The sequence below is a fragment of the Rhinoraja longicauda genome, chromosome 35, assembly GCF_053455715.1.
Source record: "Rhinoraja longicauda isolate Sanriku21f chromosome 35, sRhiLon1.1, whole genome shotgun sequence".
NCBI lineage: Eukaryota > Metazoa > Chordata > Chondrichthyes > Rajiformes > Arhynchobatidae > Rhinoraja > Rhinoraja longicauda.
Window position 1 is genome coordinate 2512668 of NC_135987.1, and position 27331 is coordinate 2539998.

The 27331-nt window shown below is 50.6% G+C and overlaps 1 protein-coding gene across 1 annotated transcript in view; it reads right to left on the minus strand.

Moving 5' to 3' along the window:
* The window catches only part of pik3ap1 (phosphoinositide-3-kinase adaptor protein 1), a 148977-nt gene that overhangs the window by 34080 nt on the left and 87566 nt on the right, over positions 1–27331 (minus strand). Inside the window, exons 6-10 of the mRNA XM_078428477.1 lie at positions 19833–19965; positions 17115–17311; positions 6175–6382; positions 2859–2960; positions 2495–2659 (exon numbers count right to left, since the gene is read on the minus strand). Coding sequence (XP_078284603.1) covers positions 2495–2659; positions 2859–2960; positions 6175–6382; positions 17115–17311; positions 19833–19965 — 805 coding nt within the window. The remainder of the gene's footprint in view (positions 1–2494; positions 2660–2858; positions 2961–6174; positions 6383–17114; positions 17312–19832; positions 19966–27331) is intronic.

A 27331-nucleotide genomic window follows, 5' to 3' on the forward strand; every position in this document is an offset into this window, starting at 1 on the left:
GGCGCTGTGAGGCAGCGACACTACCCGCTGCACCACCTAAAACATTAATGCCCTAAAGACATTACCTCACTCTTCCCCGAATAAATTTCCTCATCCTTCCTCAGATTTAAGTCCAGGTAGAAATAAAGATTTATTTAAAAAAAATTATTTTTTTAATTAAAAAAGACACAAAGACCTGCAGTAACAGCAGGTCAGGCTGCATCTTTGCAGAACATGGATAGGTGTCGTTTAGGAACTGAAAAAGGGCCTTGACCTGAAACGTCACCAATCCATGTTCTCCGGAGATGTTGTCTGACCCACTGAGTCACTCCAGCATTTCTTGTCCTTTTCTCCCTTTCCCATCCACCTCCCTCCCTGCAGCCGAAACCCATTCTCCTCACGATCAGCCAACAGGCCAGTTTTGGTGCTGGATGTTTAGTTCAGAGTTGCTGCGTGGAAACAGGCCCTTCAGCCCACCCTGTCCATACTTGCATCCATCAACTATGCACTAATCCCAATTTCCAGAGGGCCAATTAACCTACAAACCCAGACATTTTCGGGATGTGAGAGGAAACTGGAGCACCTGGAGGAAACCCACAAGGTCACAGGGAGAACGTGCAAACTCCACACAGGTAGCACCTGAGGTCAGGGTATATGGAATGAATGGCCAGAGGAGGTAGTTGGCAGTAACAGCATTTGAAGGTTATTTGGACGGGTACATGGATAGGAAAGCTTTAGAAAGATTTGGGCCAAATTTGGACAAACGGGGCTAGATTAGATAGGGCTTCTTGGTTGGCATAGACGAGTTGGGCCGAAGGGCCTGTATCTTTAGGCTGACCTATAGGGTAGACCTATTCCTTTTCTCCAGGGATGCTGCCTGACCCGCTGAGTTATGACTCTGTAGTCAAGAAGGTAGCTGCTCACCACTCCCTCAAAGGCAAGTAGATGAGTTCTGACCTTATTAGTAATGTCCAGATCTAAAACAAAACAATTCAACAATTTGTTGTGCATGGGGAATTTGAGTCGGGAGTAAATAAACCTGCTCATCTGAATGTGTCTTGTCAACTCTCTCTGCACAGTCATAGCTGTACGGCCCAGTCACAGCTGTACAGCGCAGTCACAGCTGTACAGCGCAGTCACAGCTGTACAGCGCAGTCACAGCTGTACAGCGCAGTCACAGCTGTACAGCGCAGTCACAGCTGTACAGCACAGTCACAGCTGTACAGTAGTCACAGCTGTACAGCACAGTCACAGCTGTACAGTACAGTCACAGCTGTACAGCAGTCATAGCTGTACAGTACAGTCACAGCTGTACAGTACAGTCACAGCTGTACAGTAGTCACAGCTGTACAGCACAGTCATAGCTGTACAGTACAGTCACAGCTGTACGGCGCAGTCACAGCTGTACAGTACAGTCATAGCTGTACAGTACAGTCACAGCTGTACAGCACAGTCATAGCTGTACAGTACAGTCACAGCTGTACGGCGCAGTCACAGCTGTACGGCGCAGTCACAGCTGTACGGCGCAGTCATAGCTGTCCACACCTGTACGGTAGTCACAGCTGTACAGCACAGTCACAGCTGTACGGCACAGTCACAGCTGTACGGCACAGTCACAGCTGTACGGCACAGTCACATCTGTACGGCACAGTCACAGCTGTACGGCACAGTCACAGCTGTACGGCACAGTCACAGCTGTACGGCAGTCACAGCTGTACAGCACAGTCACAGCTGTACAGCACAGTCACAGCTGTACAGCGCAGTCATAGCTGTACAGCGCAGTCACAGCTGTACGGCGCAGTCACAGCTGTACGGCGCAGTCACAGCTGTACGGCGCAGTCATAGCTGTCCACACCTGTACGGTAGTCACAGCTGTACAGTACAGTCACAGCTGTACGGCACAGTCACAGCTGTACAGTACAGTCACAGCTGTACGGTACAGTCACAGCTGTACGGCACAGTCACAGCTGTACGGCACAGTCACAGCTGTACGGCACAGTCATAGCTGTACGGCACAGTCATACAACAAACCCTTCAGCCCAAAGATAGACACAAAAAGCCGGAGTAACTCAGCGGGTCAGGCAGCATCTCTGGAGAGAAGGAATAGGTATACCTCATTGGTCAGCCTACCTACGTCATTGGTGACCCTCGGACTATCCTTGTTTGGACTTTGCTGGCTTTACCTTGCACTAAACGTTATTCTCTTATCATGTATCTGTAAACTGCAATGGCTCGATTGTAATCATGTGGATAGCGTGCAACTAAATGATTGTGGATGATCAGCCATGATCACAGTAAATGGCGGTGCTGGCATGAAGGGCCGAATGGCCTACTCCTGCACCTACTGTCTATTGAAAAAGATTTTCACCGTACCTCGGTACACGTGACAATAAACTAAACTAAGGCATGGAGATGTTTTGGGTCGAGACCCTTCTTCAGACCTTTCAGCCCAATGGGTCAGCACCAACCATTAACAACCTAATTTATTATTAATTTGAAAACGCTGCCTCGGCACCTTTGGAGATGTAGGGCACCATGTCATCAACGTTGGCGATGGCCGGGATTCTAGGGTTCGGAGCTGGAGGTCTGTTCGCGATCTCTGGAGGATGACTGCATTCTATCATCGTATCGTACGTGTCCTCCTCTGCCTCGGCAAAAGAAGCATCGCACTGCACCTTCCCTGCAATAGAAACCGACCAACACATTAAACAATGAAGATGCACGGGACTATGGGAAGAAGGCAGGAGAATGGGGTTAGGAGGGAGAGATAGATCAGTCATGATTGAATGGCGGAGTAGACTTGATAGGCCAAATAGCCTAATTCAACTCCTATTCCTTATGACCTTATGATGGAATCAATGGGCAAGTATGAAACTCACCTTGAAGGAAGCTTCTCAGCATGCAATCTGTTTTAGGGCCAAAGGAATCAGGGAGGCGTGGAGATGAATGGGCCGCAGCAGATACTTGGGACATGGACTCATCTGCAAGAGGTTTTATTCAAACGTTATCACACAGAAACCACACAATCAAGTCAAACATTAACTTTTGCGCAAAAATCTGCTCATACATTAAGCTCAAGGTTCTGCGACTCCAGAACGAACTGTTGAGCCTTCCCGAGGCTTGGCTGGCCTAACTCAGTGGGCCTAACTTGGCGGGCCTAACTCAGTGGGCCTAACTTGGCGGGCCTAACTCAGTGGGCCTAACTTGGCGGGCCTAACTTGGCGGGCCTAACTTGGCGGGCCTAACTCAGTGGGCCTAACTTGGCGGGCCTAACTCAGTGGGCCTAACTGGGCGGGCCTAACTCAGTGGGCCTAACTCGGCGGGCCTAACTCAGTGGGCCTAACTTGGCGGGCCTAACTCAGTGGGCCTAACTTGGCGGGCCTAACTCAGTGGGCCTAACTTGGCGGGCCTAACTCAGTGGGCCTAACTTGGCGGGCCTAACTCAGTGGGCCTAACTCAGTGGGCCTAACTTGGCAGGCCTATCGTAACCAAACACCAGTGAAGGGAAGTGCCGATTTGATAACCCCAATGATTTATGTGTAAGAGGGAGCTGCAGATGCTGGTTTACATCGTAGACACAAAAAGCTGGAGTAACTCAGCAGGACAGTCAACGACCCGAAATGTCACCCATTCCTTCTCTCCAGAGATGCTGCCTGTCCCGCTGAGTTACTCCAGCTTTTGGTGTCTAACCTCAATGATATACTTGCATCTTACACAATCGTTTTTTTAAATGTGCTTGTTAATATGTCGGTGGCTAATTATTACATATGGAGTTAGTTATTTCCCTCAGCATAAGTTTGTGTAATCAGTTTGGATACTACTTTAGCTTTGCGCTTGGTTTTCTTGGTTGAGTGCTTATCCTGGTGTATGGCACAAATGTATACTTTGTGTTTTAATTGTAATTTAGCAGGAGATTTCCGATGGAAATTAAAGTTACAATTGACTTGTTCAAGTTGGACCAACTTGTCGTTCTGCATCTCCAGTAGGGTTGCCAACTTCCTCACTCCCAAATAAGGGACAAAAGGTGACGTCACCGCCCTCGCCCCACGTGACCTCACCCAGCCAGCGGCCACGTGCTCCGGCTCCACCAATGGTGGCCGCCCAGGCTGGGAGGCGGGATGCTAGGCAACCTCCGTAGGCGAACGCACTTGGCCGCACTCCCTGAACACACTCCATTAGCCTACAGTGTCCAGGGCTACAGCGGCCCCCGGGCCTACAGTGTTTGGGCCTAGAGCACCCCCCAGGCCTAATACGGGACAAGGGCGGTCCAGTGTGGGTCAAACCAATTTGCGGGATGTCCCGGCTAATACGGGACAGTTGGCGACCCTAGTGACCAGTGTGGAAGTAGTTTACCTATTGACCCCTTCCCAAGTCCAAATTCCATCTGTCACACTGTTCCAGTCTTCTATTTCAGTCTTTTATAACATTAGGAACCCCAAATCGCTGCCTGGATTAGGGGGCGCCAACTACAAGGAGAGGTTGGACAGACTTGGATTATTTTCTCTGGAACGTCAGAGGTTGAAAAGAGTTTACTTTCGTTTAGTTTAGAGATACAGCGTGGAAACAGGCCCTATGTTATCTCAGTCTCACATCGGACACACAAGAGACAATTTACTGAGGCCAATTAACCCACAAACCTGCATGTCTTTGGAGTGTGGGAGGAAACCGGAGCACCTGAAGAAAACCCGCGTGGTCACACGGGACATGCTGCCTGACCCGGTGAGTTACTCCTGCACTTTCTGGAGAACATTCTAGAGCTACCTCTCTGGCAGCTCGTTCCATAAACCCACCACCTTCTGTGTGAATAGCTTGCCCCTCAGGTTCCTATTAAATCTTTTCCCTCTCACCTTAAACCTGAGTCCTCTGGTTCGTGATTCACTTCCCTTAGATAAAGGAATCTGTGCATTTACGTATTCTACTCCAATAGTCCTGGCTATTCATCCCCACTCCCTGACACCGCACTGACCAGTGGCCGAGACTAGGAGCTCTGAGGAGTCAGGCCTGGTCTCATCATGGGTCAATTGGTGGCGCAGCGGTAGAGTTATTGCCTCACAATGCCACAGACCCGGGTTCCATCCTAACAATGGATGCTGTCTGTGTGGAGTTTGCACGTTCTCCCTTCGACTACATTAGTTTCCCCCGGGTGCTCCGGTTTCCTCCCACACTCCAAAGATGTGCAGGTTTGTGGGATAATTGGCCCACTGTAAATTGTCCCTAATATGTTGGATGGGACTAGTGTACGGGGTGATGGCTGGTTGGCGTGGACTCGGTGGTCCGGAGGGCTTGTTTCCACACTGTATCTCTCAACGAAACTGAACAAAACGAAACAGAACTGAAAACATAACTAAATTAAACTAAACCAAACTGGACAAAACTGAACTGAGCTGAACAAAATTCAAGTAAAGAGAAGCAAAGGAGCCCTCCGTGTGCCAGTGTGGGGGCCCCAGGGCTGAGTGAGCTCCGTGTGCCAGTGTGGGGCCGCAGGGCTGTTCTCCGTGTGCCAGTGTGGGGACCGCAGCATTGCGCTCTGTGTGCCAGTGTGGGGCCGCAGGGCTGTTCTCCGTGTGCCAGTGTGAGGGCCACAACGCTGAGTTCCCTGTGCCAGTGTGGGGGCCCCAGGGCTGATTGAGCTCCCTGTGCCAGTGTGGGGGCCACAGCATTGCGCTCTGTGTGCCAGTGTGGGGGCTGCAGGGCTGCCCTCCCTGTGCCAGTGTGGGGGCCCCAGGGCTGAGCGAGCTGCCTGTGCCAGTGTGGGGGCCACAGCATTGCGCTCTGTGTGCCAGTGTGGGGGCTGCAGGGCTGCCCTCCCTGTGCCAGTGTGGGGGCCCCAGGGCTGAGCGAGCTCCCTGTGCCAGTGTGGGGCCGCAGGGCTGCGCTGTGTGCCAGTGTGGGGACCACACCGCTGCCCTCCGTGTGCCAGTGTGGGGGCCGCAGGGCTGCCCTCCGTGTGCCAGTGTGGGGACCACAGCGCTGCCCGCCGTGTGCCAGTGTGGGGGCCACAGGGCTGCACTGTGTGCCAGTGTGGGGACCACAGGGCTGCCCTCTGTGTGCCAGTGTGGGGGCCGCAGGGCTGCCCTCCGTGTGCCAGTGTGGGGGCCACAGGGCTGCACTGTGTACCAGTGTGGGGACCACTGGGCTGCCCTCTGTGTGCCAGTCTCTGTGCCAGTGTGGGGGCCACAGGGCTGTCAGACTCACAGGTGCTCTCCATTGTGCCAGAGGGAGGCATCATCTCAATCATCGACTCGTAGATGTCCTCATCGCAGCCGGGGTTTAAGCTGCACTTCATCAGGATGTCTTTGGTCACCGTGACCATCGACTCGTACAGGTCGTAGTTGTCCTCCTTCCCCTGCATGGTGTCACACATCTCTTCCTTCAGGTGAGTCTTCAACATATCTGCTGTTTCCTGTAATGGGCAAGTGCAACTGTCAGGGTCAACTCTCCCCACCGCTCCACACCCCCCACCCACCACACCCCCCACCCACCACTGCTCCACCCCCCCCCACCCACCACCGCTCCACCCCCCCCACCCACCACACCCCCCACCGCTCCACCCCCCCACCCACCACCCCCCCCCACCCACCACACCCCCCACCCACCACCCCACCCACCCACCACACCCCCCACCCACCACTGCTCCACACCCCCCGCCCACCACACCCCCCACCCACCACACCCCCCACACCCACCACTGCTCCACACCCCCCACCCACCACCCCCCCCCACCCACCACACCCCCCACACCCACCACCCCCCCCACCCACCACATCCCCCACCCCCCCCACCCCCCACCCACCACACCCCCCACCGCTCCACACTCCCCACCTACCACCCCCACCGCCCACCACACCCCCCCGCTCCACCCCCCCCACCCACCACACCCCCCGCCCACCACACCCCCCACCCACCACTGCTCCACACCCCCCACCCACCACCGCTCCACCCCCCCCACCCACCACACCCCCCACCCACCCCACCCCCACCCACCCCACCCCCCGCCCACCACACCCCCCACCCACCATTGCTCCACCCCCCGCCCACCACACCCCCCACCCACCACACCCCCCACCCCCCACCGCTCCACACCCCCCACCCACCACACCCCCCACCCACCACACTCCCCACCCACCACACCCCCACCGCTCCACACTCCCCACCCACCACACCCCCCACCCACCACACCCCCCACACCCCCCACCCACCACACCCCCCACCGCTCCACACCCCCCACCCACCACAGACAGTCCACCCACGGTATCACACAATGCTGGAGTAACTCAGCGGGTCAGGCAGCATCTCAGCAGAGAAGGAATGGGTGACGTCTCGGGTCGAGACCTTTCTTCAGACTGATGTCAGGGGGGGCGGGACCAAGATAGGATGTAGTTGGAAACAGGAAGACAGTGGGAGATCTGGGAAGGAGGAGGGGAAGGGAGGGACAGAGGAACTATCTAAAGTTGGAGAAGTCGATGTTCATACCACTGGGCTGCAAGCTGCCCAAGTGAAATATGAGGTGCTGTTCCTCAAATTTGCGGTGGGCCTCACTATGACACTGGAGGAGGCCCATGACAGAAAGGTCAGACTGGGAGTGGGAGGGGGAGTTGAGCTGCTCAGCCACCGGGAGATCAGATTGGTTACGGCGGACTGAGCGAAGGGTTTATTTTCTGGCAGTACACCTAACCTGCTTAACCAATGCTTCATACAGCTGCAACATGACTTCCTGACATTTGTACTTAACACCCCAATCAATTAAAACGAGTATGCTGCTTGCCTTCTTTATCACTCTATCTAATTGTGTTGCTACGTCCAAGGAGCTATGGACTGCACCCAAGAACCCTTTGTATCCCTTCCCCATAGAAACAAGGAACTGCAGATGCTGGTTTACAAAAAAAGTCTCAGAGTGCTGGAGTAACTCAGCGGGTCAGGCAGCATCTGTGGAGAACATGGATAGGTGACGTTTCACAGAGTGCTGGAGTAACTCAGCGGGTCAGGCAGCATCTGTGGAGAACATGGAGAGGTGACGTTTCACAGAGTGCTGGAGTAACTCAGCGGGTCAGGCAGCATCTCTGGTCTCAGCTTTGCTCCCAACTTCAGCAAGACCAAGGAGCTGCTTGTTGACTTCAGGAGGGAAAGCTGGAGATCCAGAAAGCTGTCTTCATGGCCGGGAAAGTGGCAGAGAGTCCACAACAAGCTACTGTGCATACGTATCCCTGAAGATCTGTCCTAGGCCCACCACATTGATGCAATCATAAAGAAAGCTCATCAATGCCTCTACTTACTGAGATGATTGAGGTTCAATATGTCAATGTTTACTCGATTGATCGAGTAGTAGTAGTATGTCAATGTTTACTCGATTGATCGAGTAGTAGTAGTATGTCAATGTTTACTCGATTGATCGAGTGATCGAGTCTGTAGACCTTTTTTGCTCTGGTTTATTTCACTCACATGCTTAAAATGTAATGTTGTATTCTTAATGTTTTAATGTTTTATGCTTTATTCTTAATTGTTTACTGTATGTTCGTGTTGTTACTTGCGAGCGGAGCACCAAGGCACATTCCTTGCACACATACAGGTGTACTGTTGAGAACAGATTGATTGTTGGACCACGGTTTGTGTTGGCAACTTCAACAGCCAGGAAACAAACGAAGGTTGGCACTGCCCGTCCCATCACGGGGACTGACCTCCCCACCATCGAAGGGATCTACCGGAGCCACCACCTCATAAAGGCAGCCAGCTTCAAAGACCCACACTACCCTGACCTCTCTCTCATTTTGTCACCACCATCGGGAAGAAGGCACAGGAGCTGAGGAACCGTGACCTCCAGGTTCAACAACAGCTTCTTCCAAGCAACCTCCTAGGTTCACCAGGTTAATCCCCGGGATGGCGGGACTGTGATATGACAAAAGATTGGAAAGACTGGGCTTGTATTCACTGGAGTTTAGAAGGATGAGAGGGGATCTTATAGAAATGTATAAAATTATAAAAGGACTGGACAAGCTAGATGCAGGAAAAATGTTCCCAATGTTGGGGGAGTCCAGAACCATGGGCCACAGTCTAAGAATAAAGGGGAGGCCATTTAAAACTGAGATGAGAAAAAACTTTTTCACCCAGAGAATTGTGAATATGAGGAATTCTCTGCCAGAGAAGGCAGTGGAGGTCAATTCACTGGATGAATTTAAAAGAGAGTAAGATAGAGCTCTAGGGGCTAGTGGAATCAAGGGATATGGGGAGAAGGCAGGCACGGGTTACTGATTGTGGATGATCAGCCATGATCACAATGAATGGCGGTGCTGCCTCGAAGGGCCAAATAGCCTCCTCCTGCACCTATTTTCTATGTTTCTAACCATCAGGATTTTTTTAGATTTAGATTTAGAGATACAGCGCGGAAACAGGCCCTTCGGCCCACTGGGTCCGCGCCGCCCAGCGGTCTCCGCACACTAACACTATCCTACACCCACTAGGGACAATTTTTTCATTTGCCCAGCCAATTAACCTACATACCTGTACGTCTTTGGAGTGTGGGAGGAAACCGAAGATCTCGGAGAAAACCCACGCAGGTCACGGGGAGAACGTACAAACTCCTTACAGACGGCGCCCGTAGTCAGGATCGAACCTGAGTCTCCGGTGCTGCATTCGCTGTAAGGCAGCAACTCTACCGCTGCGCCACCGTGCCATGATCTAGAACACTGAACAACACTAACCTCAACTGTAGACTACTATGGACTGTGCTTGGCTGGACTACCGAGTTCGGTTTTGCACTATTAAGGTCACTTAGAATTAAGGTTATTAATTTTTTTATTTTTTTATTTTTTTATTGGTATATATTTATCCGTGTGGTATTACACTTTAATAAGTGTTAAGTTGCAGCAAGAAAGAATGGCATTGTTCTGTTGTCTGTATAAGTGACAATTAAACACTTTTCACTCTTGACATAATCTAAATACATGAATGGAATCTGAGTTGCACTAGTTTAGTGAAAAGCAGCTTGGATAGAGTTACAGGCAGTGGTTAATGTTACAAAATGGCCACCCATCTTGGGAAGTGTGTCAGTAGGGGAGGGAAAAGTGCAGGGGTCGGTGAGGAGGGAAGGGCCCAACATTATAACTTCATAATCATAGGAACATTAGGCTATTCGGCCCTTTCATATCATATCATATCATATATCATATCATATATCTACAGCCGGAAACAGGCCTTTTCGGCCCTCCAAGTCCGTGCCGCCCAGTGATCCCCGTACATTAACACTATCCTACACCCACTAGGGACAATTTTTACATTTACCCAGCCAATTAACCTACATAGCTGTACGTCTTTGGAGTGTGGGAGGAAACCGAAGATCTCGGAGAAAACCCACGCAGGTCACGGGGAGAACGTACAAACTCCTTACAGTGCAGCACCCGTAGTCAGGATCGAACCTGCGTCTCCGGCGCTGCATTCGCTGTAAAGCAGCAACTCTACCGCTGCGCTACCGTGCCGCCTACTCCGCCATTCAATCATGGCTGGTCTGTCTCTCCCTCTCAACCCCATTCTCCTGCCTTCGCCCCATAACCCTTGACACCTGTACTAATCAAAAACCTGCCTCCACAGTGAATTCCACACATTCACCACCCTCTGACTAAAGAAATTCCTCCTTATCTCCTTCCTAAAGGAACATCCTTTTATTCTGAGCTGTGCCCTCTGGTCCTAGACTCTCCCACTAGTGGAAACATCCTCTCCACATCCACTCTATCCAGGCCTTTCACTATTCGGTAAGTTTCAATGTGGTCCCCCCTCATCCTTCTAAACTCCAGCGAGTACAGGCCCAGTGCCGTCAAACTCTCAACTTATGGTAACCCAATCATCCACAGGATTGTCCTGAACCTCCTCTGGACCCTCTCCAATGCCAGCACATCCCTCCACAGTTACAGGGCCCACATCTGCTCACAACAGTTAGAGACTAAGTGCGCAGCGGCTAGAGCCAGTGGAAGGGGACTGGGGTGGAATGAGAAGGCAGGGGGAGAGGGGGAGTGTGCGGATGGCTCCATGTAGGGGAAGGCAACATTGGGAGAGGTGGCTGGAGGAGGGAAGAAAGAGAGCGGAGGACCACAGGTGAACGGCAGTGAAGGCAGGGAGGAGGTGGTTGCCTTTTGAAATCTAAAACAATAACTGGAGGTGCAGGACAAGTTCAGTTTAGTTTGGGTTAGAGATACAGCATGGAAACAGGTCCTTCAGTCCGAAGAAGGGTCTCGACCCGAAACGTCCCCCATTCCTTCTCTCCTGAGATGCTGCCTGACCTGCTGAGTTACTCCAGCATTTTGTGAATAAATGCCTTCGATTTGTACCAGCATCTGCAGTTATTTTCTTACACTTCAGCCCACCGAGTCCGCGCCGACCAGCGATCCCCGCACACTAACACTATCCTACGCACCAGGGATAATTTACAATTTGCAGAAGCCAATTACGAACTTGTACATCTTTGGAGTGTGTTTCTACCGCTGCGCCACATGAACAACTAGTCAAAATAAGCATTTAGCTCCCCCACTTTATGAATGGATGTTCAAGTACATGAACAAGGAAGTGTGCTGCACCTTTACAAGTCACTGGCTGTCACACACACCCCCTCCCGACTCCTTCACCTGCACCCACCTATCTCTCGCTAGGCTTTGTCCCACCCACCCACTACTCTTTCCCATCTTTCTCCACCCCCCCCCCCATACCCCCACCACTTTCACTGAAGAAGAGTCCCGACCCGAAGCGTCACCTGTCCATTTCCCTCCACAGATGCTGCCTGACCCGTTGAGTTCCTCCAGCACTTTGTGCTTCGCTCAGGATTCCAACGTCTGTAATTCTAGTGTCCCCGTTGACAAAACTACACGCTACATTTGTTGAAGGTGCCAAGACATTGGAGACAGTGGAAATGAGCTTTCCACACAGCGTCATCAGGGATAAGAGATTCCAGTCATTGGAGGCTGGAGTGGGTGGGAAATATCTCCTGGGATCAGAGAGATCGGATCAGATTTGTCTGGTGTATAACACTTCAAAAGCTTTTGGTGTGGCTTAGTTTTGTGCAGAGATACAAAGTGGAAACCGGCCCTTCGGCCCACCGTGTTCGTGCCAATCAGCGATCACCCTTACACTAGTTCTATCCTGCACCCATAAGGACAATTTTACACAGGGCCAATTAACCTACAAACCCGCACGTCTTTGGAGTGTGGGAGGAAACCGGAGCGCCCGGAGAAAACCCACGCAGGTCACGGGGAGAATGTACAAACTCCGTGCAGGCAGCACCCGTAGTCAGGATCGAACCCGGATCTCTGGCACTGTGAGGCAGCAGTTCTACCGTTGCGCCACCCTGCCACCACTTTTGATTAGCGGAACTAGTTTACAGCAGCAGTAGGAGCAGTGAGCGAACCTGTTACGATCGGGAATGCAGGGAGTATTCAGCCGGTTAGGCAACATCAGCAGGAGTGAAACACAATCAGCGTAATGGCATGTTGGCCTTCATGACAACAGGAGTTAAGTATAGAAGCAAAGAGGTCCTTCTGCAGTTGTACAGGGCCCTATTGAGTCCACACTTGGAGTATTGTGTGCAGTTTTGGTCTCCAAATTTGAGGAAGGACATTCTTGCTATTGAGGGAGTGCAGCGTAGTTTCACTAGGTTAATTCCCGGAATGGCGTGATTGTCGTATGTTGAAAGACTGGAATGACTGTGGAGTGACTGGGCTTGTATACACTGGAATTTAGAAGGATGAGAGGGGATCGTATTGAAACATATAAGATTATTAAGGGATTGGACACGCTAGAGGCAGGAAACATGTTCCCAATGTTGGGGGAGTCCAGAACCAGGGGCCGCAGTTTAAGAATAAGGGGTAGGCCATTTAGAATAGAGATGAGGAAAAACCTTTTCACTCAGAGAGTTGTACATCTGTGGAATTCTCTGCCTCAGAAGGCAGTGGAGGCCAATTCTCTGAATGCATTCAAGAGACAGTTATATAGAGCTCTTAAAGATAGCGGAGTCAGGGGGTATGGGGAGAGGGCAGGAATGGGGTACTGATTGAGAATGATCAGCCATGATCACATTGAATGGCAGTGCTGGCTCGAAGGGCCGAATGGCCTCCTCCTGCACCTATTGTCTATTGTCTATTGTTACTGGGAAAAGAGCCAATATCAGCAGTGGAAAAGTGCGAGGGGAGGTGTGTTTTAAATTGGAGGGAGGTGGGTTGCATTCAGTCCAACTGCCAGCCGGTTAAACTGGGCGGAGATGTATTTTGGCCAATTGTCCAATGTGTGAGGTCTATGTCCACTTGTCCATCATCCTGCACCACCCACACTCCCCCTCCCCATCCCATAAAATTGGAAACGAGCCCTTACTAAAGGATCAATACCTCATATTCTGCAATGTAGTTTACAACCCAACTGTGTGAACATTGAATTCTCCAATTTAAGGTAACAACAGAACCCTCCCCTTCTCCTCTCTATACCCAATAACCCCCCCCTCCCCTCCCCTCCCTCTGCCGCACCTGGACTGGCATCCATTTCTTCCATCCCTCACCCCTTCCACCTACATTCCTTCCTCTAGCTTCACAATTCACAGCAATCCGGGCGCTCCGCTTTTCCCCGCATTCAATGGCATGCAGGGAAGTAGGTGTGTAGGTCGTGTAGGAAGGAACTCCAGATGCTGGTTCACACCAAAGATGGATAGAGAAAGGCAGGAGTATCTCAGCGGGACAGACAGCATCTCTGGAGAGACGGATTGGGCAACCAGAGATGTGGTTGAGATCCAGCTTCAGACTCGCAGTCCGAAGAAGGGTCTCGACCCGAAACGTCACCCATTCCTTCTCCCCAGAGATACTGCCTGTCCCGCTGAGTTCCTCCAGCATTTTGTGTGTATCTCAGGATTGTAGGTTAGTTTGTTTCTGTTAATTATTCCTGTGTGTTGGAGAATGCTCGTGTCGCTGGTCACCATTAAATCCTTACTTGCAGCAGCAAACTAAACACAATGGTGTATTAAATGCGGTAACATTGCAAATGCCACGGAGTTTGTGGGAGGGGTGGTGGTAGGAGGGAGAGACATTCACCAGCAGCCCAGCAAACTGTGGTGAATAGGAATGCTTTCATTTTGAACTATAAAGATTGTTCCAATGAATGAAGCATGCCAATAGCATAAATCACGTGATTTCCCGGCAATATCTGACCTGTCACCATGCTGAGCAAGTGTGAAAGTGGTGGTGTGGCTCTGTACATGAAAATGGTGAAGTATGTGTGTACATGAAAGTGGTGAGGTGTGTGTAGGGTTGCCAACTTTCTCACTCCCAAATAAGGGACAAAAGGTGACGTCATCGCCCAGCCAGCGGCCACATGATCCCGTTCCACCAATGGTGGGCGCCTGGGCTGGGAGGTGGGTTGCCACGCAACCTCCGTCAGGCGGCGCCCGGGCCTACAGTGGCCTTCGGGCCTACAGTGTCCGGGCCTACAGCACCACCCCCCCCGGACCTAATACGGGACAAGGGCGATCCCGTACGGGACAAACCAATTTAGCCCAATGTACAGAATGTCTCGGCTAATACGGGACAGTTGGCAACCCTAGGTGTGTGTCTGTACATGAAACTGGCGAGGCATTTCTTAATGCATCAGTCTGTAACACCAGAGTACGGAGTAGAGAAGATTGGCGGCCATTCACACATCCTGAACAAGTTTTCACACATACATCAGACCTCAGATGCCTGGGACCTTTTGCAATAAACATCCTGCTCGCTATCTGCACCCAGATCTGACACTCCTGTCCCCTGTGCCGTTAACTCCCCCTCGCCCTTCAAACGCATCAGAACCCTCTCAGAATGGAGCCTCAAAACTCCTTTTCCACCGGGTTCAAGAATAACTCCATAAGTTCATATGTTCTAGCAGCAGAACTAGGCCATTCAGCCCATCAAGTCTACTCTGCCATTCAATCATGGCTGATCTATCTTTCCCTCTCAACCCCATTCTCCTGCTTTCACCCCATAGTTGGATACCCGTACTAATCAAGAATCTATCAATGGCAAATGATTGAATGGTGGGGTAGCCCTGATGGGCCGAATGGCCTGATGCTGCTCCTATCACTTATGACCTTAAGGAAATGCAGATGCTGATTTTTTTTTAAAGTCACAAAGTCACAAAGTGAGTCTGAAGAAGGGTTCCGACCCGAAATGTCACCTGTCCATGTTCTCCAGAGATGCTGGCTGACCCGCTGAGTTACTCCAGCACTTTGTGTCCTTTCCTAAAGCATGTTTCAGGCTCAAAATACAAAAACTACTCTACACAGGTCCACCACTGATAGTAGACAATATACAATAGACAATAGGTGCAGGAGGAGGCCATTCGGCCCTTCGAGCCAGCACCGCCATTCTATGTGATCATGGCTGATCATTCTCAATCAGTACCCCGTTCCTGCCTTCTCCCCATACCCCCTGACTCCGCTATCATTAAGAGCTCTATCTAGCTCTCTCTTGAATGTATTCAGAGAATTGGCCACCGCTGCCCTCTGAGGCAGAGAATTCCACAGATTCACAACTCTCTGACTGAAAAAGTTTTTCCTCATCTCAGTTCTAAATGGCCTACCCCTTATTCTTAAACTGTGGCCCCTGGTTCTTATGGAAACTGGTGATCCGGCCCCTCCTTTAATCCCGAAAAAAGTACAAGAGAACTCATGAATTCCCCCCTGGGAATATGGCGCCTTGGCCGCGAGAGGCCGACCTCGACCTCATCGGGACTTCCACGGTCGATCGGCGGGTTGCAGCTCCCCCCTGTGGCTGGAGCCGGCAGACCCGTTCCCAGAGCCGACTTCCGAGGCCGACTTTGCGAGCCTGTCTCCCGGCCCCCGCAAGGCCGTGACCTCTGTTGGTCCGGCAAAACGGATAATACGGCAAGGCTCTGGAACCAAGGGTGCGGGGAAAGTCATTGTTGGATCAGTACAAGAGAGGATCCAGAGTGCATCGCGTTGAGTTCTACTGTCTGCATAACTCAATATCACCTATTGAACAACCAACAATGGACCATTGTGGGCTCCACCTTTCTTTGATTATCGTTGCTTTTTGCACATCTCCCTTTCATTTATCCTAAGTAATGTCGATATCTCTCGTTCCTCTTTCCACTGTCTCTCAGTCTGAAGAACGGTCTCGACCCGAAATGTCACCCATTCCTTTTCTCCTTTTTACCTCTCCAGGCGCACGGTGGCGCAGCGGTAGAGTTCCTGCCTCACAGCGTCAGAGACCCCGACTATGTGCCGTCTGTACGGAGTTTGTACGTTCTCCCTGTGACCTGCGTGGGTTTTCTCCGAGATCTTCGGTTTCCTCCCACACTCCAAAGACGTGCAGGTATGTGGATTAATTGGCTTTGTGTCAATGTAAATTGTCCCAAGTGTGTGTAGGATGGTGCAAATGTGTGGGGATCGCTGGTCGGGCGGACTGTTTAGGTCGAAGGGCCTGTTTCCGAGCTGTATCTCTAAACTAAAACTCAAGATGCTGCGTGACCTGCTGAGTTACTCCAGCGTTTTGTGTCTGTCTATGAGATGCAGAGCACTAGGGCAGTAAGGAAGCCAAACACAATGCTAGCACTAGAATACAAAGCACTAGAGTACAAAAACAGGGATGCCATGCTGAGGGTCAATAAGGCACATGTGCAGGCTCTGGAGGTTTACAAGAATGATCCCAGGAATGAGTTGGTTAACATGTGAAGAGCGTTTGTCGGCACTGGGCCTGCACTCGCTGGAGTTTAGAAGGACGAGGGGGGACCTCATTGAAACATACAGAAAAGTGAAAGGCTTGGATAGAGTGGATGTGGAGAGGATGTTTCCACCAGTGGCAGAGTCTAGGACCAGAGGTCATAGCAACAAAATCAAAGGACGTACCTTTAGGAAGATGAGGAGGAATTTCTTTAGTCAGAGGGTGGTGAATCTGTGGAATTCATTGCCACAGAAGGCTGTGGAGGCCAAGTCAATGGATATTGTGAAGGCAGAGATAGATTCTTGATTAGTACGGGTGTCAGGGGTTATGGGGAGAAGGCAGGAGAATGGGGTTAGGAGGGAGAGATAGGTCAGCCATGATTGAATGGCGGAGTACACTTGATGGGCCGAATGGCCTAATTCTGCTCCAATGACTTAAGGCCTGGATGTGGAGTACGCTCACCACATATTCGTCGATGAACTGGCGGAGATCTCCGTAGCCGTTCTTCTCGGCCAGGTTGTTGGGGTAGTCTCCATCCTTGTTGGCCACGCTGTAGGCTTGCAGAGCACCGGGACACTGCAGCAGCACAGTCGTCAGGTTCTTCAGCCCATACTTAGCTGCAAAGTGAAGCAGGGTGGGCAGCTCATTGTCCCGCTGAGCTGTGGGGGGAAGCAAACATGCGTCAAGACACCGCGGGGAAAAAACTATACCTCTCTCTTCAAACAATGCAGGGTCCGGCGTGGGGGGGCCGCCGTGAGTAGGGTTGCCAACTGTCCCGTATTAGTCGGGACATCCCGTATATTGGGCTAAATTGGTTTGGCCCATACGGGACTGCCCTTGTCCCGTATTAGGGTTGGGGGGCGCTGTAGGCCCGGACACTGTAGGCCCAGACACTGTAGGCCCGGACACTGTAGGCCCGGACACTGTAGGCCCGGACACTGTAGGCCCGGACACTGTAGGCCTGGACACTGTAGGCCCGGACACTGTAGGCCCGGACACTGTAGGCCCGGACACTGTAGGCCCGGACACTGTAGGCCCGGACACTGTAGGCCCGGACACTGTAGGCCCGGACACTGTAGGCCTGGACACTGTAGGCCCTGACACTGTAGGCCTGGACACTGTAGGCCTGGGCAGTGTAGGCCCGGAGGCCCGGATGCCGTCTAACGGAGGCTGCGTAGCAACCCGCCTCCCGGCCCGGGCGGCCGCCATTGGTGGAGGGAGAGCACGTGGCCGCTGGCTGGGTGAGGTCAAGTGGGGCGCGGGGCAGTGACGTCACCTTTTGTCCCTTATTTGGGAGTGGGAAAGTTGGCAACCCTAGGCACGAGGGGGGTGGAGCGAGGGAGAACAAAGGAGGGCTTGGCGTGGGACACTTTGTAACGTTGTCGCCGCCCTTTATGTGGCCGCTCTTTGCATACCTTGGGTACGCAAAACAAAGAAAGTCACTGTGACCTGTCACATGCGACAATAAAGTATCATTCATTCATTCAATTGAGGAACCGCTGGAAATCCCTCCTGCTCTTACGTGCCATCAAACACTTCCACAGCCCCCACCCCCATCAGCACCCACCTCACCCACCAGATGGTAGAGTATTACCCAGCTCACTCCCACCACACCCCTCCCTGATAACCATCCACGTCCCTGCTGATGTGATGGTGTGGATGTTGACAGCAATCGGTCAATCCTGGACTGGTCTCAGTCTGAAGAAGGGTCTCGACCCGAAACGTCACCCATTCCTTCTCTCCAGAGATGCTGCCTGTCCCACTGAGTTACTCCTCAACGTTGTGTCTCTTTTGGACTATTCAGCTTTTTAACCCATTCAACATCATAATGGTGAAATGACCCTCACCGCAGCATTTGCTCCATAAAACTTACTCTGTCTAAAATGTGTTGATATTTTCAATTGACCCTCAGTCCCAATGGCTGTTCGGGAGAGCATATCCCAATTGTTACTGTGGGAAGTGCTTTGGCGGTAGAGTTGCTGCCTCACAGCGCTAGGGACCCAGGTTCGATGCTAACTATGGATGCCGTCTGTACGGAGTTTATACGTTTTCCCCGTGACCACGTGGGTTTTTTCCAGGTGCTCCAGTTTCCTCCCACCACTCCAAAGACGTACAGGTTTGTAGGTTAATTGGTTTGGTAAAATTATAAATAATTGTCCCTGGTGGGTGTAGGGTAGTGTTAATGTGCAGGGATCGCTGGTCGCCGTGGACTCGGTGGGCTGAATGGTGGTCTCTTTTCCATGTTCTATCTCTGCTGAAAATGATCCCCAATTACTCTTCCCGTAACGTACTGTTCCTCTGGGCTCCATCCAGAACAAAGAGTTTCACTCTACCTCTTTTAGGAACTTCAACCCTTGTAATTTATATTTATATATATATTATATATTTTACAGGGCGGAAACAGGCCCTTCGGCCCACCGGGTCCGCGCTGACCAGCGATCCCCGCACACTAACACGATCCAACACACACTAGGGACAATTTTTACATTTACCAAGCCAATTAACCTACAAACCTGCACGTCTTTGGAGTGTAGAAGGAAACCGAAGATCTCGGAGAAAACCCACGCAGGTCACGGGGAGAACGTACAAACTCCGTACAGACAGCACCCGTTGTCGGGATCGAACCCGAGTCTCCGGCGCTGCATTCGCTGTAAGGCAGCAACTCTACCGGTGCACCACCGTGTGGCCCTGGGTAATGGGCAATCCTTCCTTGGCCACTGGCCCGTCTGAATTCTTGTTGCTTCCCTTCAACCACTTCAACCCAGGGATGGCACCAATGAACCTGAATTGATGGACCTGGATGCACTTCAGATCTGGCCCCTCTGGATCTTCTGCTCTGGGTCCTGCTTGGAGCTGACGATCAGGAGCCAGTCTTTAGGCCTTGCGAGGATGTTGCTTGCACTAGTAACATAATTTCAGGGCCACAAGTAACAGGTGTCAGAGGTTATGGGGAGAAGGCAGGAGAATGGGGTTAGGAGGGAGAGATAGATCAGCCATGATAGACTTGATGGCCTAATTCTACTCCTCTTCCTTACGAATAAAGTGAAGTTAGAGGAATAGGGGCAATTAGGGCCAATTTCACTTTAATTATATAGATTCCTGTTATATAGATCAGTTAGATACTGTTTGAAATCAATCTCTACATCTCTGTCAAGGCCCAGGAACAACATCAACACCTACTTGTAGATAGATCATCCTCTTCCAGCTGATTAATTCCAAATATATGAAGACCATTGGTCGGCATGTTCCCCCTCAATGACTCTGTCAGTCGTTTGTCCAGTGTTTCTCTGTTGTATGGTCTAATGTGGAATGCCTGCAGATACAAGAGCAGTGGTATAAACGGGACATGCACACATGTTACAATAGCTTTCAAACAGCTTAATTATCACAGCCCTAATGCAGAAACAAGTCCATGAAATTTTAAACAAAATACACATGCCAATATGATTACAATCAAGCCATCCTGAATCTGTACACTATGGATAGCCTGATTCCAATCATGTATAGTCTTTCCACTGACTGGATAACACACAACAACAAAGCTTATCATTGTACCTCGGTACACATGACAATGTACGGGTTTGATTTGATTCCAAGCTACAGCATGGACACAAGGCTCAATGTTATCCCACTTTCCCATCCACTCCCCACACACAGTCGGCAATTTACAGAGGGCCGATTAACCTACAAACCCGCACGCCTTCGGAATGTGGGAAGAAACTGGAGCACCCTGAGGAAACCCACGCGGTCACAGGGAGAACGTGCAAACTCCACACAGACAGCACCCGAGTTCAGGAATGAACCCAAGGTCTCTCTGGTGATGTCAGGCAGCGGCTCAAGCTGCTGTATCACTGTGTCCCCCACCCCCTCCCCCTCCGCACACCACCGTTTCTCTTTTTTCTCTCCTCCGACTGAAGGACTTTCGATTAAAACCATTTTCTGTTTCTCTTTCCACTGATGCTGCCCTCTGTGCTTCCACATTTTCATCTCGCTTCCAGTACCTTGTGGTTGGGATTGAGACAAGTCCTTTACCAGACCACAGCAAGGCTGAAGAGGGATGAAATATAAATCTAGTGCAGATACGACATCAGTGTACAAACCAAAGACAGACACAAAATGCTGGAGTAACTCAGCGGGACAGGCAGCATCTCTGGAGAGAAGGAATGGGTGACGTTTCGGGTCAAGACCCTTCTTCAGATTGAGAGTACGTTTCGGGTCGAGACCCGAAATATGTGCACAGGCCACCCGTTCCTTCTCTCCAGAGATGCTGTCTGTCCCGCTGAGTTACTCCAGCATTTTGTGTCTATCTTTGGTTTAAACCAGCATCTGCAGTTCCTCCTACACACATCAGGATACAAGACGTGTCACGCTGGGATGAATTTCCAGATCGACACAACCATTTTTGTTATCCATCTCGTTCCAGAAAATAACTTCCTGTTGTGTAATGTCTTAGAGTTTGGACATTAGAGATACAGCTTGGAAACAGGCTCTTTCACCCACCGAGTCCACGCCGATCTGTGTTCACCCCATACATTAGCACTATCCCACACACTAGGGACAAAGATTTTTTTAATCAAAGCCAATTAACCTAAAAACCTGTACGTCTTTGCAGTGTGCGAGGAAACTGGAGCACCCGGAGAAAACCCACGTGGTCACGGGGAGAACGTACAAACTCTGTACAGACAGCACCTGAAGTCAGGATGGAACCCGGGTTTCTGGCGCTGTGAGGCAGCAACTCTACCGCTGCACCCATTCTATGTTATCCCACTTTCTCATCCACTCCCCATAACAGTGGGGAAGAGTAGCTTGCAGTTCGTTTTACTGGCAACTATGTTATTTCTCTTAAATGCCCAAAGTCTGTGATTTCACACGCTGAATCGATGGAGATGTAGCCATCCACTGCTTTATCAGTTTGTGATTAATACAGAACAGCCACCATTAAACCCAGAGAAATGTATGGGCATGTTAAACAGTGGCGAAGTGCTAGCTGCTACTGCACTTGGCTTTTGCCGGGGGTTTGGGCAGGAATAATCGGCATGGTCAGGATGCTCCAAGTTTCCACGGTGGTGCAGCGGTAGAGTTGCTGCCTCACAGCGCCAGAGACCCTGTTTCAATCCTGACTACAGGTGCTGTCTGTACGAAGTTTGTACGTTCTCCCCGTGACCTGTGTGGGTTTTCTCTGAGGTCTTTAGTTTCCTCCCACACTCCAAAGACATGCAGGTTTGTAGGTTCATTGGCTTGGTATAAATGTAAATTGTCCCTAGTGTGTGTAGGATAGTGTTTATGTGCGGGGATCGCTGGTCGGCGTGGACTCAGTGGGCCGAAGGGCCTGTTTCCGCGCTGTATCTCTAAACTAAGCTAAACTAGTGTACCGGGTGATCGCTGGTCGGTGCGGACTCGGTGGGCTGAAGGGCCTGTTTCCATGCTGTATCTCTAAACTAAACTAATCTTCACCTCTGAATTCTTACCCCATCTCTGGAGTTACCGGTGAGACCAGAGGAAGTCATAATCAACATGAACTGACAGACAGGATGCACTTCAGACCTGGCCCCTCAGTAATAAGTGCCAGCATCTAATACCCTTCAAGTGAGTGACTTTACACCCAGCATGGCTAGACATGTGACACAGTCTCATTCACTTCAATAGGTCACAGACCCCAATGAACATAACAGGTAAGAGTTGTATGTGCTTTTCATCATGATATTAATTAATAGTATTAGTTTAGTTTAGAGATACAACAGGGAAACTGGCCCTTCGGCCCACTGAGTCCGCATCAACTAGCAATCACCCTGTACACCAGCACTATTCTACACACATTGGGGACAATTTACAGTTTTTACCGAAGCCAATTACCCCACAAACCTGTATGTCTTTGGAGTGTGGGAGGGAATCGGAGCACCCAGAGATAACACACACGGACAGGGGGAATGTGCAAACTCCGTACAAACAGCGCCCATTGTCAGGATTGAACCCGGGTCTCTGGCGCTGTGAGTCAGCAACTCTACCGCTGCGCCACCGTGCTGCCCTGGAATTGCTTTAGTAAGTTTTTAAGTACATTTATTTCCTCATTTTTTTAATGATCAATTGGGATTTTTTGTATTATTTAAATATATTTGAGTAAAATCAGTTTAGTTTATTATCACGTGTACCGAGGTACAGTGAAAAGCTGTTGTTGCGTGCTAACCAGTCAGCTGGAAGACTATACACAATTACAATCGACCCATTTACAGTGTACAGATACATACAATACAATACAATATATCTTTATTGTCATTGTACCCAGGGGTACAACGAGATTGGGAATGCGCCTCCCATACGATGCAATAATTTAAGTAATTAACAGCAACCCAACGAAACAAAACAATTGTAACAGTTTTTTTTTAGACAGGGTAAAGTGCAAGTTGATCTATGCATTGTGGCCATCCGGCTCAGCAGGACCGGTTCATAGCAGCTATGGCCCTGAGGATAAGTGGATAACGTTTCGTGCAAGGTAAAGCAAGCAAAGTCCGATCAAAGAGGTAGATTACTAGTAGTTCAGCACTGCTCAACTGTACTCAACTGTATTAAATAAATCTGATCATTAGAAATAATCAGAAACAGCTTGAAACAGCTTTCGATGTAGGGATTGTCCAAAGCTAGGCACAGAGTGCAGGAGTAATTTACTGTAAAATTGTAAATTGACCCTAGCGTGTGTAGGATAGCGTTAGTATGCAGGGATCGCTGGTTGGTACGGTCTCGGTGGGCCGAAGGGCCTGTTTGTGTGCTGTACCTCTAAACTAAACTAAACTAGACGAGGTGTGGAAGGCGTGGCTGCACTGAAGATGGGGGGAACGGGGGGGGAAAGCTAGTCTCGCCCTTTCACTCTAATGTTCCTGCAGAACTTCTCGCCCATTAGGACTCTGCAAAATATTTATCCTGACACTGGGGAACTCACTGCAATCCCAGTTCAGGAGAACAAATGTGTAGGAAGGAACCGCAGATACAGGTTTGTACCGAAGATAGACACAATGTGCTGGAGTAACTCAGCGGGTCAGGCTGCATCTCTGGAGAAAAAGGATGGGTGACCTTTCAGGCCGAGACCCTACTTCAGACTGAGAGCAGAGGGCAGGGGGAAGGGAAACTGGAGGCAGGAAAAAGCCAGAATAAAGCAGGGTCGGCAACAGATGACCAAGGAAGGGTGGAGCCCACAATGGTCCATTGTTGGCTGGGGACGAGGTTATAACAAAAGGATACAAACAGTGAGATTAGCAAGAGGACTAGGGTGGGGGAGGGACAGAGTGAGAGGGGATACAAGGACTGTGCATATGCACCCTGAAACTGGGGAAATCAAAGCAAAAACAGTGTAGGAGAACAGGTAATGGGGTGGCTGGTGAGCTGGGAAGGCAGATCATAAAACCATTCACCAAAGGATGATAGAATTTCTGGGCGGCACGGTGGTGCAGCAGTAGAGTTGCTGCCTCAGCGCCAGAGACCCAGGTTCAATCCTGTCTGTGGGTGCTGTCTGTGCGGAGTTACTACGTTCTCCCCGTGACCTGCGTGGGTTTCCTCTGGTATCTCCGAGGTCCGTAGGTTAATTGGCTTCGGTAAAAATTGTAAACTGTCCCTAGTGTGTGTAGGATAGCATTAGTGCGCGGGGATCGCTGGGCAGCGCGGACTCGGTGGGCCGAAGGGCCTGTTTCCGCACTGTATCTCTAAACAAAACTAAAATAAAACAAAGAATCAAATTGGAGATTTGATGATAAATCCTCATTGGAGACCCTCGGACTATATTCAATTGGACTTTATCTTGCACTGAACGTTATTCCCTTTATCCTGTATATATACGTGGTGACGGCTCGATTGTAATCATGTGTTGTCTTTCCGCTGAATGGTTAGCACGCAACAAAAAAGTTTTTCACTGTACCTCGGTGACAACAAACCAAACCAGGTTAAATGACTTGAGCTGGTAAGGCCATGTGATTGTATTTTGTGTGACTGCACTCCCGACAAGAGTTGAACTGCCATGAAGATGAGGCACTGGCTTTCGACACTGGTGTCATATCATATCATCATATCATATATACAGCCGGAAACAGGCCTTTTCGGCCCTCCAAGTCCGTGCCGCCCAGTGATCCCCGTACATTAACACTATCCTACACCCACTAGGGACAATTTTTTTAATTTTTTTTTTTACATTTACCCAGCCAATTAACCTACATACCTGTACGTCTTTGGAGTGTGGGAGGAAACCGAAGATCTCGGAGGAAACCCACGCAGGTCACGGGGAGAACGTACAAACTCCTTACAGTGCAGCACCCGTAGTCAGGATCGAACCTGAGTCTCCGGCGCTGCATTCGCTGTAAAGCAGCAACTCTACCGCTGTGCTACCGTCTTTGTTAGGTTGGTGTAGGTACGTTGTGGTTACACCGCAGAGGTGAACCATCAAACAGACCACAACACGCCCTAACAATCTAATCAAACCAGCTGATCAGAGGAGTACAAGCCTCATTCAAGTTCCTTTGTCACAGCGACCTACAACCTGAATCTAAAGCAAACAAAGACTTTTTTTGGCACCAGGCCTAGTAATTAGCTTTTTACAAACTAATCTAAAGCTAGGGTTGCCAACTTTCTCACTCCCAAATAAGGGACAAAAGGTGACATCACCGCTCCGCACCCCACGTGACCACACCCAGCCAGCGACCACGTGCTCCCGCTCCACCAATGGTGGCCGCCCGGGCCGGGAGGCGGGTTGCAACGCAACCTCTGTCAGGCGGCGCCCGCGCCTCCAGTGTCCGGGCCTACAGCGGCCCCCGGGCCTACAGTGTCCAGGCCTACAGCGCTGTCCAGGCCTACAGCGCCGTCCGAGCCTACAGCGGCCCCCGGGCCTACACTGTCCAGGCCTACAGTGTCCGGGCTACAGTGTCCGTACCTACAGTGTCCGGCCCGACACTGTCCGGGCCTACAGTGTCTGGGCCTACAGTGTCCGGGCCTACAGTGTCCGGGCTACAGTGTCCGGCCCGACACTGTCCAGGCCTACAGTGTCCGGGCCTACAGTGTCCGTACCTACAGTGTCCGGCCCGACACTGTCCGGGCCTACAGTGTCCGGGCCTACAGTGTCCGGGCCTACAGCTCCCCCAGGCCTAATATGGGACAAGGACAGTCCAGTACGGGACAAACCAATTTAGCCCAAAGTACGGGATGTCCCGGCTAATATGGGACAGTTGGCAACCCTATCTAAACCCCAGGATATACCGGGTCCAAGGCCACAGGAGGTGGACACAGACTGTTCGTTAATCGGAACCAATTGGATGGGGAAATGTCTGAGGCATGTAGCTGTTTGTCCCGTGAGGGAAGTGGGTCTGCCGTTGTCTCTCTATGTGTGTCTGTGAGTCTGTGTGTGCCCGTGCATGCATGGAGGCCAAGTCAGTGGATATTATTAAGGCGGAGATAGACAAATTCTTGATTAGAACGGGTGTCAAGGGTTATGGGGAGAAGGCAGGAAAATGGGATTAGGGGGCAGAGATCAGCCATGAATGAACGGTGGAGTAGACTCGATGGGCCGAATGGCCTAATCCTACTCCTATAACGTGAACTTGTGAATACTCCCACACTCTAGAGCACGTTCTGTTCCACGCCTTGAGGCCAGACAACACACGGAGCAGTGGCATTGATCAGTCTTGATTAGTAGTGACGGAGAAGGCAGGAGAATGGGGTTGCCAAGTACAAATAGATCAGTCATGATCAAAATGGCGGAGCAGACTCGATGGGTCGAATGGCCTGATTCTGCTCCTATGTCTTATAAAGGTTCAAAGGTTCAAGGATTCTTTTATTGTCGCATGTGCAAACGCCCAGTGAAATTATTTTCTTGCATACAGCCCAGTGGTAAATTAACTCAATGTCAGAGATGAATCAACGTTACCGAGACTGGAGGACTTTGGTTAGAGTCATAGAGTTATATAGCGTGGAAACAAACAGGCCCTTCAGCCCAACCTGTCCATACCGGCCAACATGTCCCAGCTACACTAGTCCCACCTGGCCCATATCCCTCCAAACCTGTCCTATCCATGTACCTGTCTAACTGTTTCTTAAATGTGGGGATAGTCCCTGCCTCAACTACCTCCTCTGGCAGCTTGTTCCATACACCCACCACCCTCTGTGTGAAATAGTTACCCCTCAGATTCCTATTAAATCTTTTCCCCCTTCACCTTAAACCTCTGTCCTCTGGTCTTCGATTCCCCTACTCTAAGCAAGAGACTCTGTGCATCTGCCCGATCTATTCCTCTCATGATTTTATGCTCCTGTATAAGATCACCCCTTATCATCCTGCGCTCCAAGGAATAGAGTCCCACCCTACTCAACCTCTCCCTATAGCTCACACCCTCTAGTCCTGGCAACATCCTCATAAATCATCTCTGTATTATTTCCAGCTTGACAAAATCTTTACTATGACATGCTGCCCAGAACTGAACACAACACTTTAAATGCGGCCTCAGCAACGCTTTGTACAACTGCAACATGACCTTCCAACTTCTATAGGTTACAATTTAATTTTCTGCTTTAAGTAACACAAAGATTTGTTGCTATTGCTTGATTTAAATTGAACAGTTGGACACCACAGGAAGTCAATTTTGGTCTCCTCTGTCATGACTACCCATGAGACAACACCAAAGGTATATCAGGTAGCTCAAGAAATGATCAGT